General features: G+C 44.1%; 1 protein-coding gene across 17 annotated transcripts in view; it reads right to left on the bottom strand.

The window, feature by feature from the left end:
* The window catches only part of CLASP1 (cytoplasmic linker associated protein 1), a 185,027-nt gene that overhangs the window by 119,369 nt on the left and 50,649 nt on the right, over nucleotides 1-15,009 (bottom strand). For 16 of the 17 annotated variants that reach the window (XM_037396473.1, XM_037396474.1, XM_037396476.1 and 13 more), the window contains exons 6-8: nucleotides 14,886-14,961; nucleotides 11,059-11,156; nucleotides 9,828-9,895 (exon numbers count right to left, since the gene is read on the bottom strand). In XM_037396473.1, coding sequence (XP_037252370.1) covers nucleotides 9,828-9,895; nucleotides 11,059-11,156; nucleotides 14,886-14,961 — 242 coding nt within the window. Of the gene's footprint in view, nucleotides 1-4,321; nucleotides 4,439-9,827; nucleotides 9,896-11,058; nucleotides 11,157-14,885; nucleotides 14,962-15,009 lie in introns of those variants that run through there. The other variant, XM_037396489.1, reaches the window with a different exon arrangement.

Genomic DNA, 15,009 nt, shown 5'->3' with positions numbered 1-15,009 from the left:
TCCATTTCCCCTTTGCCTCTGAAAGGCTAAGAGCAATCATACCTAAAACACCCACAAAAGGCTATTACAACATAGTCAACCAGCAGTTTACAGAGGGCCCTGTTCATTTCCCATTGGAATTATTAGAAAGAGGTCATTAACATCAAAGGGAGCAGATTTGGACTAAAGAAATACTGTAAATTTATCTTTCCTACCTCTGCATATAAGCATCCAAAACTCTATCAAACCACTATCTGTCCTGGTCTCCAGCAAAGTCCAGGTATGTTTCATACTCACTGAACATCAGCATCTGCATCTAATACCAGAAACTTCCATATCAAGCATCTAAAGGCCTTCCGAGGTGCCCTGAGGAGCTCTGAAGGAAGGCGAGCCAAGGAAAAGGAGCAGGTCTGGGAATGCGGTTGCTGTAGGTTTTGCCATTCTTGAGAAAAGCAGTTCGAGTGACACTGTACAGTGAATGCAAGTGTTTGCCTCTCGCCCTATAGCGCACTGCTTGTGCTGGAATCCACCTGGGGTGACTCCGAAGGCCAACTGCAAAGAAGCAGCCGCAGCCACCGGCAGCTCTCCTCGTGAAGGTCCGGCTGCAGGGAGCTCCCTGCAGATGTGTGTGGGGCGTAAACCAAGCCAGGAATACTCAGGGCTGTCTGCAGTTTGGGGCTTCAGGGGAACAAACAAGAGGCGAGGCTCAAACTGCTTTGTACAACGCAACAAAAGGATTCCTTTGACAGAGCGACAGGGCAGAATTAATTCCTCCAGCAAGCAGAAGAAACCCAGTCATTATACAGTATTTGCTGTCTTAATACTACAAAAATAGAACGCTTTTACTTATTATAGCTTGGATTTGCTCTATTTCACATCACTATATCCAAGCTCCAAACAAAATACTTCAGCCAAACATAATGAAGGAGGGCAACGTAAGGCCAGGCCAGGGCCAAGTCCGGACAATGCATTAACTGTACTTCCCACTGGAGCAACAGACCAGCACTTGTCCATTCCTGCGTTTAGAAAAAAGGTCCTCTTCATGCCCCCGACTCACATGGCTGTAACTGCAGTTATTGTTCTACCACTGTATTTTAAATCTGGATACACCATCTGTATTAGTATGTCTTTCTCCAAAATGGACTTGGTATACCGTCTAATCTCATCCAGCCTAAGGTCAATGATTTTAATATGAAAAGAGACTAGATACGAGAAGACCTTCAACCCTGCAAGCATTTGCTCTTAGGTTCTGTAGAAGTCAACCAAGCGTTCTTCAGTCTAGACACTTGAATAAAACCTCACGGTTATGGAAGCTGCAGCTACCATGGTTATGTTCTACATGCACTGTTCTGCAAGGGCAGGGATGCTATGTCCCCTGCAGGAGGAACACACACGTCTCATGCACTTTTACCGCCCCTAAAAGCCTACCCTGTAGTTCACAATTACCTTAGGGTGGCTACTGTCCTCAGAGGCTGCTAGTTACAGCAGCTAAACTCAGTTCACTTGTTACACGCTCAACCTGAAAACAAATGTCACCAAATAAATGAGAGCAGCAGCACAGGAATTCATCAAAGCGTTCCACAAGGGCTGCAAGAAACTTCATCTCTCCCCCAAGCATTCTTTGGCCATTGCTGAGGCTGCTGATTAAGGACAACAATTTAATTCTAACTGGGACAGCAAGTCTATATAAAAACAGCCCAGAACATTTGTTTATAAGTAGTATCAGGAGACTACACTCAAGGAGCCAGCACCCAGCCAACATACAGAAAGGGGGGCAGGAAGACCCCCACCCCGCCACCGCTTTTTGTGGAGACAAATATTTGTGAGCCCCGGGCAAAGTTTCCTATGTCAAGAACGCTTTTGTAGTTCTTTCCATAGCAACAGAAAGCATGTGATACCTTCACTTGTGCTCAGTGAAGTACTTCAGTGCGCTCCTCCGACAAGTGTTGGAGCCAGAGTGTGTGAAATACATGACCCAAATAAGCTTCACAAATCTGCAGAATATACAACTATGGGATACTACTTACACAGGCTGCCCTTAGCATGCCAGCCTTCATTTGGGATATTTGCGTAATTTATCCCCCCCCCATCTCTCAGAGAACTGTTGAGATTTTAGAAGACTGGCTTAAAATCACTATTACGTTCACAAAGATCCAAATGTGTGCACACACATGTGTACGAACCATCCTATCAATAAATTTGCTCCTGGAAGATGCTGCGTACAACAAATGACAAAGCTAACAGATCAAAAACATGAGATTTAGAGTTAGACCTCTCATGTGAATATGTCACTGGAGTTAATATTTGCTCCAGCCTTGACCCCTAAACTCTTTCTGACAAAATACCTACAAAAGAGAAACAGCTGGGCAATACAGCACAGAAGATACCAGCAAACTGGTCCAGAGATTTTAAAGACAATGACCACTGCAGATCTGAGGCGTTATTTTACAGATTTGACCAACCTCACACCAAGAGACATGAAAGAAAGTGGAGGAAAAGACCACAGCAAACAGCAACACTACTAAGCATTGCTGAAATGTGATCGCCTCCACAGCTTTACCAGACATTGCTGCAGTTTCCATGGGAAGGGTGCAGGATCTTTTCAAATTCGTTCTAAATCTCATTATGGACACTAGACTGTAGATTCATCCTTGCAATGTGTTCCATGTTGCAGGTGTTCTCCAAGATAACCTTTGAGGTCCCTCAGACCCACATGGTACTTTTACCCCAAAGGGGAAGAAAAGAACAGGCCCTGCATAAAGAAGAATGTGCAGGATATTTATGTATTCAACCTCCACCACTGTTAACTGAATCCTGCACGTTAATGTTCTGTTCATGAGGTCCGTGCTGAACAGTAGTATCATCTTGTCATTTAGCTGCCCACTCCTTTAGCCTACATTTTATACACATCTGTTGGAAATACCACCAAATGCAGCCTGTGTTTATATACATCAGGGGTTAGGGAAGTGATGATACACACACAATCAAACTAACTCTGGTCTGCTCCTTCTTTGCAAGGGAATCCTAGGGCCAAGGTACTTTGCATTCCACCCAGAAGACACAATAGCACTAACAATTTACACACCTGTTTTTCTTCTGACATTTGCTACTAACTACCACGGTTCAGACAACCGATGGTGACCTGGAGGTCAGACATTTCCCATCAGATAAGACCAGCTGGACTGTGGCCTCAGGCTCTTCATTCCACCAGCTGATCTTTCAAAGCTGAGAAATTGCCAGCATGACAATTTCATTAACAATAACAAACATGTGCTTGTTTTCCTTAAGCCATTAAGTACATTAATTATTCAACACAATTCCAACTTTTTAAAAAATAATAGCTTATTCTCAACCCCTCTTTTGACCTGGACAGGAGGAGCCACAGTAAAAAGGTGTCTCAGCTGTAGATGGTGACACGTCCACAGCATTCAGTTTGCCCAGGTGATTTCCATCTTCCAATCCATTACAAAAAGAGCTACCAATTAACTTGCACCTTAAAACAGTAAATATCAATTCAAACCCAAAGTCTATACAACTCAGATACCCACAATCTCAGACTTCCTAAATTTAGTCTACTACATCCACAGCATAATAAGGATTTCGTACGCTGAATGGAGAGAAGAGGGGGAAGAAAAAGAAAAAAGATGCAGCTTTTGCAAAGATGGCTAACAGAAATAATTTCCTCTGAAAGTTAAGATGAAAGGCACAGGCTTCTGATGTACCAAAAATAAATGCAATACATGCTTCCATGCTGTAAATTAATTCTTCATAGGTGAGAAGATACAGAGCTCCTCTGCCTTTCCTTTTCACCTAGTCGACTCCAGCCTCTCTGACATCCACAAATAACCTTTTTGTTACAGAAACACAACAGTAAAACACAAAAATGCAGAAAAGCCATTGATGTCTCTATTTGGCACATTTTTGGAACTGTGTTTCCATGTTAATACTTGTAACAAATGTAAATAATCTTCCCAACTGATACTGCAAAAGGAAACTGTTAGGAAATGAAAGCCTCAGTGATTGCTCAAAAACAACGAAGACCAGGAAGGGTATCTGAAAATACCTGTCCTTCACCTCTTGCAACCTGTTCTGTTCCCTTACATATGCACACATCCTATTCCTTCACCCCATCAAACAGATCATTTATTGTATTTTATAGAAGCTTAAACTGAGCTTGATGGCACCAGGCTACAGATGCTTACAGGCTATTTTTTAAAGTTCCACTGCTACTGCAAGACTGCTTCAGTCTCTTCATACCATTAAAAAGAAACTTAACAGGCAAATACTCAGACACTAACAAACAAATCCACCCGTCCCTTGTGGCACATTCATTAGCACCTACCTTTCCCCGTAGTCATTTTCTGCAGTGCCTGAGATGCTGGGGAAGAGCACTGTGCTCCAGGAGCAGCCCTACGCTACATTGTCTCTCAGCAACTTCGCCACCAGCAAACTCTCCACCCTCAGAACAGACTTCTCTGTGTGACCTAGCAGAGGATTGCCACCTCTCCTCCAAAATAAAAGCCTGCCCAGTACTCAGCTGAGCACCATGTGTCCTCCTATGCCTGCTTGCTCACATCCCTCTCTTCTAAATGTGAGAGTTTAAAATCCAGGAGGCAGCAATACGCTTATTTACAGAGTTGTGCAATAGAAAGGGAGCAGAGCTCATCTATTTATACCTTCCACAAGGATGTACTATCAGTTTATAGCACTCATGCAAGTATCACTCAGACATTTTAAACAGTTGGACTTGATGATCTTAAAGGTTCTTTCGAACCTAAATGATTCTATGATTACTGTTCTCTCAGCCCCCATACAGGTGAAGGGATATTTCCTTGCTTTTTTCATGCCACAGGAATGCAGAGTCAATTAAATTAATTTTTTATTTCAGCTTGAAAACAGCATTCATAGAGAACAAGCCACAATGGAAATTAAATTGCACAAGGAGATATCAATGCAGAGAAGCGCAGTGCAGCGTTTGTTGATCCAGAACCTCTCTGTGTTATCAGTCGCCCCTCCTTCTAGTCCCTAATTCTGCTGCTTGGATGTGTGTTGACAAACAAACAATATCCCACCCCCAGATGCATGGCAATGCTTGGCAAACGTGGGTGATTTTTCCTCCTTATAATAAAATTCAAAATAGCATTCAGTGACTCAGCTCTATTACCAGCAAAACACAGAAATCTAGAATAGTTCTAGTTTCCATCTAATTGCCTCAAAGTTCTCAACTTCATAAACAGGATTCACTCACCAAATAGCACATTTACCTTAAACAGGATCTCAAATACAGAAGTAGTTCTACTCAAGAGTAACACTGCTCCTTCTTTCAGCTCAGGCTTTCAGTAACTGAAATTATCACATCTGCTATTTTAGTGTTGTTTTAACCTAAAATACTCTTGGAATTGAGTATTATTACTGCTTACTCTTGGAATGCTAACCCATACCGGCAACTACCGAAACCCCATCCTCCCCTCGCCTTACTCTGTGCAAGTACCTGTGGGGGAGAGATCTCAGCTCCAGACTTCTGGCTTTAAGATCTGCTTTGATTTCTTTGCAGCCCAAGACTGCTGCCACCTCCGCTATCCCTAAATCTTGCTCTCCTGAGCAAAGTCAAAATTCAGTGTAAACAAAAAAGTTCAATCCCTTCCCTACCCACAGGAACCATGCTGGCACACCACCACAGTATCCTGGCATGCACCAGTGTAGAAGCATCTCCCCAAAATTGTGAGACTTATGGAGGCGTAGAGGGGGGGTGGGAGAGAAGATAGGTTTATATCAGAGAATGTTATATTACGGTATCACAATGATCAAGAGCATAAAAAACATCCCAAAACATTTTGGTTACGAATAGCTTTGGTTTGGGTCACCATTTCCTATCAGCCTATATCTCTCAGCTGATCACTTATTTAATTTTTAATCTGTCCTAAAACTTGATCATAAAGTGTTCAGGAGTCCAGGTCTGATCCAAAGTCAATTCAAATCCATGGAATAACTGTATGCTTTATGTTCAGGTCTTCTAGACATAATACCAAGGAAACCCACGCAGCATTAATTTCTTGGAGTCTCCGTTTCTGTCCAATAGCCTCTCTCTGTATCACATCCAACTAAAGATCATCACACAACGCACACGAAGAAAGCAGCTGACTAGCTGGCAATTATCGGCTCTTTCATGCTGAAAATTTATTTGTTCCAGGGGAATAAGGCTTCTGCATAATTAGCAAAAGCAGTTACACAAAAAATAATTAGCCTGCTGAAAGCCCAAAAGGGGAAAAAACTATAATTTTTGCTTCAAGAGGCTGACTAATTATATGCCAAATAACAAAACAGAGATGCACTGAGAATCATCGAGAAATCCAACGTGGATTTTTAACTTCATATTCTAGCTATAAGGGCTGCTTGTAGCCTAGCAACAAGCAGCATACTTCAGCATGCCAAAGCCTCCCTCTGACTTAATGAAACACCTCAGATTACGATGCAAACCTCCCCCATCTCACTATGCATTTGATTCTTGTATTAGTAAACGATAAAAATAAAGCCTAACCCCCCACCCCCCCAAAATCAAGCAATTTAAGATCAACTCAAAGCAGCACTGATGGACCACAGTATAAAAAGATAAGTAAATATAAAACACATTAATTATTTTCATAGACTTAAAATTCACATTCTGATTATAGAGTTGATTCATTAGATTTATTCATGGGACCACAAAAAGCCCTATTATTTTAAGCATCTTTTCTAGCAGACTAACATTTCTGTTTGTTTGTGCCTTGGGAACCATTAGTTGAGAAGTCTTTAATAACTTACAGCATACTCGCTAATCTCAAATTACTCCTGATACATAAATAATGTTGCTGCAATTCTTTCTTTTACATGAATCTCCAGTGAGCTGGTAGAGGAAGCTGTTATGCCACACAGCAGTCTCAAAGCTAAGAGACCAGTTTTAGTCATCGCTCTTCTTCGACCAGTTCTTTTGCCTTATTTCACCATTTCAGAAGCCGCAGTTGCTTCCCCCGCTGCCCAGTACCACTATGTTCTGCAGCAAGTCAGGTTTGACAAGCACTTTCAAGTCTTGCTGCGATGAGCACACCTCCAGCGCTCCTGGGCCAGAGCTCAGCTGTGAGCGACAGGGACTTCAGCAAACAGCTTGCTCTTGGTTACCTACCTGAGCCACCCACCAGAGAGCTATGGGTGACTATGGGAAACCACATTAAAAAAAAGTTAGTTAAGACTTGAGCTTTGCTAGTGAGCTGGGAAGTCTTGATACAGCTTCAGTTAACCCTTCCCTTTCAGAGGCATGCATTAAAGACCTTTCCAAGGAGCCAAGCATGTTCCTTTGCGACCAGTACACATGCAACACGGGGAGCAGCACAGGGCAGAAACCTCAGCACAAGAGCACTGCTGCTGCTCCTGCTGTGTCATTTTACACTGACAAGGGCTTACAGACAGCGGTCTGCACAAACATTTGCCTCCCAAAACACTAAGGCAGCCTGCACAGAGCCAGGAGGAGTACGTTAGCTACCGAGAGGGACGAACACAAGCTTTTAAGACAAGATACGACTGTACCATATTGTCCGAAATCATCTGACCCAGGCCATGTAACGTGAAGGTTGAGGCATTAGTGGTGTGTTCACCTGGCGGAGTCACAGTCTAAAAGAAGTGGTATTAACAGTAACAGATAGAGACCCTCGTGATCAACACTGTACTCTGCCAGACACAAAGGATTAATGGGACTGAGACAGCTACTTCCTGAGAAAGGCAAATATTTCGGATGTGCAATATTTATCATCACCTTCCCCAGTGCCTCTGACAACCACTGAAATTGTCACCTTTGTTCAAAGCTGCAGGAGGCGTCAGGGACACAAGAAACCTGACAAACTTAGCTTGTCCTTGGGCTGTAATGAACTTGTGACCATGGGTGAAGATAAGCCTCCTCCACTGGCTTAGACAACCTCAGAAAGATAAACTGAAAGTTGCAGAGAGCTGTTGACACATTAGATATGGTGAGCACGTATGCTGTATTTGTGCTGTGCTCAGAGGGCGAGGAAGAAGCAATAAACCAGCCTATAACACAATGGGAAAGTGAACCCTCCCCTCAAACACACGCACCAAAAGAAAATAATAATATATTCATAACTAATGTTCTCATTATTAGCTTCACAAATTAGAACTACTTTAACACAAGCAACTACAGACTTATTTATTGTTAGAGAAAATGAAAAGGTTCTGGCAAAGAACCTCACATGTGTCTCACCTGTTTCATACTAAATACCCTCCTAAGCAGGTGTGATACACCTGCTTTTCTAACATCACCTTCATGTGGATTAGAAAAACCTGCTGTAAACTTAGCTCAAATTTGGCCAGGGGCACATTAATCTCCAAAATCTTTCCCTGCCCCTCTAGAGAATAAACCCAACGGAACTCCCACCCACAGCATCTTCCCACCACAGCATTCGTTTAAAAACACCATGCAGCAATACGTCTCACCAGAGCATAAGCCTGCCTCCTGCAACTCTACACAACAGCAATCTACGTGATGCAAAATTAACTTTTTTTGAAAGCCCATTCTATTCCACTACTAGCAAAACAAAAATCAACCTTAGCCTAGCCAAGTGGAAAGCAGAGAAGCCGGATCAGCAGTAAACTTGTTGCGGTTTGACTTAGGATTTCAGAACAAACACCTGGAGGCTGCAATCCTTAAGATGTTTGCTAAGGGATTAAATACTTACTTCCCCCCTTTTAAAGAAGTACAAGAACATTTGTTCCTCAACTGCGCTTTTTTGCCACTGTAAGCCTCATCTACCTATACAGCCAGTATTTTCCCACATTATGCAAAAAGTATCATTTTAGCCCATTCCATCAGAGGAACCTGCGCTAGGTCTTCATCGTTCCCTAGCACACAAGGGAGTATCACATCACATTTTTGAACAATCCAAAATCTAACTTCAGAATTCTCAAGTAAGTCCATTTTATTATTTCCTGAAGTAAGAAGAATGGTGCCTGGAGAAGTGAAAAAGGTATTTGTTGCAATTTTAAAAAGCAGAGACGTCTGCTCTCTTGGCTTCTGAGAGCATGGTGGGAAAGACTGGGGACATCACCTCTCCTGCTCTTGGCCTTGCAGAGGGTGTGAGCTCAGTGGGTTCAGTACTGCAGGTTCCTACGTTCTTCATCTCTGCTCTACTCTTCATGGTCAGGGAATTCATCTTTCTGCCAAGAGCATACTCTCAATTCCTTATTAAAAATACTTTCTAGCTCCTAAGTTTATCTATAGGAAAAGCAGTAATACACACTTGTTTTTAGAGTAAGCAAAACACTAGTCTCAGACATGAAGACAGAATTAAGGCTCTGATAAGCATCTTTTGACTACCATAAACATTAAGAACCTAAACTTAGGAACTGCAAAATACAATCCCTAAAAAAATACCAGCTTTAAATGGAACACTAACACATTGATATGTACCCTTTCTGTACTATTTAGGGCATTAAACTGAAAAGGATTCTTCTCTCAAGTTACTATTTAATTTACCTTATGAACAATTTTAACAAAGATGCACACGGACTTGACAACAAAAGATGTATTTCCCTAATGAAGCTCAAGAGGAAAAGGAGGACAGCCCTAAGAACACCTTCTACTCTTGAAACTTATGCTTCATTCTCCTGCTGATACTACTAGGGAGACAGAGCAGATTAACTAAACATCATTTTTATTTGCTGTAAAAGCTATGTGTCTATTTCTGAACAATCACCCACACTTGTTTTCCCTAACAGAATGCTTGCTCTGTGTCCATTTGAATGCCTCACCCACTGAAAATTGCTAAAAACACCAAAAAGAGAAAACAAGTGCTTCTACTCACCACCTGAACTCTGGATCATGTTTCCAGATTTTTGGACCTCATCAAATTTTGTAAAAATTACATTCAACCTGTTTGAAAGATAAAGAAATACATAATGAAGAGTTGAATTTAATTTTTAGGAATCTTCTAATTTAAGATGTTACAGCACAAATTTTGCTTTACTCAGGTCATTGGGAGCACTGTAAAAAACATCAGTGTGGAGGGAAATTATTTTCAAATGAAGTAAAATCACAACATGCAACATTTGATAAGAAAAACAGAGAAACAACTGATACTACAGAAGTGTAAGAGATACAGTTGGAAACACTACATGACTGAAGATGTGGCATGCCTAATTGTGGATGCATTTCTAGTTCATTACCACTCTGGCTATACTATTTGCAGAAATATAAAAAAAAACAACCCACAACTAAAAAAAAACTTCACAATTTGTCTTCAGCCCTGATGCTTCTTTCCCATTCATGGCACAGACCTGGTAGAGCAGAAGATCCTTACCACATCTCATTATTCCTTCCCAGAGAATTTATTACTTTAAGCCACACTGTGGCAGAAGATGCTTTTGCTGGAGAATAAGAGAAGGCAACAGCACTGCCTCCCACTGCGTGCAGCCCACCCCTGAAACAACCCCTTCCCTCCTCCCTCTGTGCACTGACACGCTGCCAGCCACTCCATCCTCAGGTCTGACCTACTCCATCCTGGCGCCAGAGGCTGCGGCAAGATGCAGAGCAGCTTTCTTACCACTCCTGAAGTGGCGGAAGCAGAGGGATAGGGCTTTGGGGTTGTTTTGTTCATTTGATTTGTTTTATTTGTTTGTTTGTTCTTTTAATAAAGCCTTGGAACTGATGATACTGGCTGTAGGGGTTTTTTTCTTTATGACAGCCTACTAAGTTGCATAAACACAGGCTACTCCGAAGTGTCCTCTACACATGCAGAACATACAGGAAAAACACAGTAAATCTTAAATCCATTAACTACACATCTGTAATAATTGTACCGGTTTTCCAAAGACCCTATGGCATACTTGGGCAAAGGTACAGGATCCACATTAAATGAAACCTGAGTAAGTGTTTGTAGGATGAAAACAAAAAAATACCCCCCTAAAAAACCAGAAAAAACAAGCATTGATTCCAGGAAAAGGTTCAGTCATGCAGCTCCTGAAGCCTTCTAAAAGAAGGAAGGGAATAAAAAGCAGCCCAAAACTATTGGAGACATAAGGACATTTTCAACTTACCGAGATTGGGGTAATCCTTTTTTACTGAGATCAGCCCTTACACGTTCACCAACATGTCTGTAAATTTCCACAAGGCTGTTTATTGCTGCATCTCGAACCTGAATGTGAGATACGAGAGAAATTAATCACCTTTATAATTTAAATAAACTCCTGCCTGACCTTGGATAAAGAAATTTGAGTATTTCTCACCAACAGTTGCCACTATAGGCATTACTACAGAGTTCGTGAAGGAGCTTCCATCCCTGCGTTTCAGATATTAGCAGTATCAGCAGGTCTAATTTAATTGAAAAAGCAGTCAAGAGATAAGATGAAAGGCTTTGTACATAGGGACAGATGCAGGGAGCTCTGCTACCTTTGCCAAATTCCACCCATCGTGTGCAACAGGTACATTTACTGGATTAAAAAAAGCAAGGAGACACACACAAATAAACTTTATATTGCTAGTATAAAAACCTGGGGTTTAATAGCAGTTTTAATGTGAGCTTCCAGGAGGTCACAGCCTCCCTCGGGCATCCCCCTGCTCCAGCATGGTGTCCTTCCCAGGCTGCAAATAGATACCTGCTCCACTCCGGACCTCCATGGGCTGAGGGCACATGGTCTTCACCATGAGCTGCAGGGGAACCTGCACTTGTGCCTGGAGCACCTCCTGCCCTCCATCTGCCCTGACCTAGGTCTCTGCAGGGCTGTTGCTCTCACATAGTCTCACTCCTTTCTTCCACTGCAATTTGCTGTGTAGATTCCAACCCTCACCCCTTCTTAACTATGCTACCCACCATCACTAACAGTGTGGTGTTGTCAGTGGTGGGTCCTTCTTGGAGCTGGCTGGCATCAGCTCCACCAGACATGGGGGAAGCTTCTAGAAGCCTCTCACTGAAGATGGCCCTGAGCCCCACCCACCAAAAAAAAAAAAACAACCCAAAACAAAAAACACCAAACAAAAAAAAACATTGCCACACAAACCAAATACACCATCTTTCAAACTCACATTTCTGTGTTTACAACAAAGTATGGAGGGAGGGAATCAATCAGCCAAGTCACCATGAATTTTGCATATTTTCCAAACTGATTTGCAAGAAATGGCTGAGCACATCCTTCCCTCTACCCAACAGAAAAGCCACAAATCTGATTAAAGCGTCATCTTTCTGTACTGAATCCCCTTCTTCCATCAGTCACAGCAGGCTGAGAAGGTAAACTGTCTGCCCTGTCTACAGAAATACCTACGGAACCGTGCACTTCTGCTTCTCATGGGACGCCCTGGCAGCTACCCAAGCACCCACACGCATCACAACTAGACACAGGATTTTTGTGGGCACAAGCTAGACTCACCTATAGAATCACAGAATCATCTAGATTGGAAAAGACCTTTAAGATCATCAGGTCCAGGCATTAACTCAGGACTGCCAAGTCCACCACTAAACCACGTCTCTAAGCACCACATCTACATGCTTTTTGAACACTTCCAGGGTCGGTGATTCTACCACCTCCCTGGGCAGCCTGTTCTAATGCTTGACCATCCTTTCAGGGAAGAAATTTTTCCTAATCTCCAATCTAAACCCCCCCAAGCACAACTTGAAGCTGTTTCCTCTTGTCCTGTCACTTGTTATCCGGGAGAAGATAAGCTGCTCATAAGACTTGCGGTCTAGACCACTCACCAAAGAGGCTAGAGTCAAAGGGCTGGCACACATACCCTGTTCCTTAGCCAAAAAATATCCTAACACTTGACTCACGTGCATCTTGTTCCCTTCTCCTGCTGCACAGCTTCCCATTCAGCAAGTCGCTGCCTGTTTCCAAACTCCCATCTTCACTCATGCCAGCCCTCACTCTGCAGTCTTGCCTCTCCTCTCTGCTCATCAGCCCTATGTGTCACCAGGCAGGACTTCTGGGCACAACTCAGGAGGGACTCTAGTGTCCCCAGTTTCTGGGGACACAGACCCTAACCCAGCCTCACACTGCCTCCGACAGCCAGGGAGGAGAGGTGGCACCTGCATCTCACGCTCGCCTGCAGCCAGTCCGCCTGCCCCAGGCACAGGCATCAGCAGCCGGGGCACACGGAGAAGCTGTGCCGTACCTCCAGCCTGCCACCGTGCCCCCTGCAGCTGCAGCACACAGCACGGCCGGCCACAGGTCCTGACTGCGTGAGCTGGAAGGACTGCCCATGCACGTAAAGCTCATCAGAGACACGGCTGCAGGATGGGCAAACCCATACTGGGTAAGGCTGGGAGCCCCTGCTATCATACCTGGTTTACTCTACCACAACAGTAACAAAGTTTTAATGCTCAATTTGATTTTTGAGAAAGTACTCCTAGTTTAAATACTGTTGGCATACTGGGTGCTCACCGAGTTACACAACTGCGTTAGCTGAAAACAACAAAACCACTCTTCCTGAAACGGGAAGAGCTTCCACGTCCACAGCAAAAGGCAAAACCAGGGACCTCGGCCCGGCTCTGTGCTCTCCCAGCGCCTCTCGCCAAGAGAGGGGCAGCACTGACCGGGCATCCTCCAGAGCTCGGCAGAAGGCACCCGCAGCAGAGAGGCGGCACCAGCAGCTGAGAAGCCGCCCCAGGGGAGCCCAGGACCAGCCCCTGCTCAACCAGGAGCTGCTTTGACAGCAATCTGTGTCTGACCGGCTACGGCATGGGCTTTCTGGGGATGAGGAACCAGACCCAGGGGAAGGGACAAGAGATCGGCTTCATTTCCCCCAGCAGCTGGGCACCGGGATAACGAGCTGTGCCAGGCACATGGAAGAGGCAGTGCAGAGGGAAAACCCGTTTCAATGCACTCACCAACTTTCCGATTCATTCAACAGCTCACCGATGGCAAGAGCAAGGTCAGTCTGTGCAGCAGTTCCAGGTCCTAAACCCAGTACCCCCATGAGGAGTAACAACTTGCTCAGTCACAGCTCAGAACCACGAAGGACCCTGAACATTAAACTTCCACAGAAACTTCTTGGGGTAACAGGTTTATCCTCCTGCACCGGAACAAGCAGCGAGGGAAAGCTGCTTCACACTCATCCTCCTCTTCAGCAAGGGGAGGCCCTGACAGCCGTGGGATCTGGCAGACTCCTGTCAGCCCACGTAAACCTGTTCCCCAGTTGGCTGCCCCACACTTCCTTCCAGCTAAACACCTGCTCCAGACCTGGTCACATTCGTGTCACCCATGCTCAGAGGGCAACAAGAATATTCAAAAACTGGTAGCACATGTTACATGACATGGGTCTGAACCCTGCTTCCCCACCTCCCTCTCCTCATTAACCTCTATATTGGCATCTAATTTCAGGTTGGGTCCTGTCCAGGGCAGGACAAAATGCATGTACAAGTGACAGATTTTTTCCAGCACATATTTTCATTTAGTTTCTACCACTGATTTCAGGTACCTTCCCTCCACCCCTTATTCAAGATCTCCCTATACAACTTCCAGCAGCACACATCGCCAAGCTGTGCAACCGGTCCCATTTGCCCTCCCTGCCCAAACTGGTTCTTCTCTGAAGGTGACGGGTGCTGCACTGAGCCCAGGGGTACCCCCCTGCAACCTCCCGTGCACTCAGGCTGTAAGGCACAAGAGTTCCCTTCCCAACAAAGGGTTCCTGCTCTGTTCATCTCATCTGCAGCTTCATGTTCTGTTTAATTCTTGGAGTAATTGATATGCTGGTTTAAGCATACTTCAAATCATACCTCTTCAAAACCAGCCAAGGGCTCTTCACGAACAGCATTGTTCAGAGTTCACCACCAGCAGCACAATTAGCTAATTTACCAGCCAGAACGCAGCACCCCACTTACCAACAAGGCAACTGGCATAACCTTTAGACATGACTCATGGCAAAAGCTTACCTGGCTGTTTGGATCTCCAAGTAAGTTACATATATGTGGCACTATCTTACTCAGTGTTAAACTCTGAGCTCCAGATCTGGGAACAAAGAGAAGAGCGCTGGTGTGAATCACAGAGCAGGCTTGT

This window comes from Falco rusticolus, chromosome 8 (assembly GCF_015220075.1).
Source record: "Falco rusticolus isolate bFalRus1 chromosome 8, bFalRus1.pri, whole genome shotgun sequence".
Lineage (NCBI taxonomy): Eukaryota > Metazoa > Chordata > Aves > Falconiformes > Falconidae > Falco > Falco rusticolus.
The sequence above is the reverse complement of the archived record's forward strand: the minus strand, read 5'-3'. Positions and strand labels throughout refer to the sequence as shown.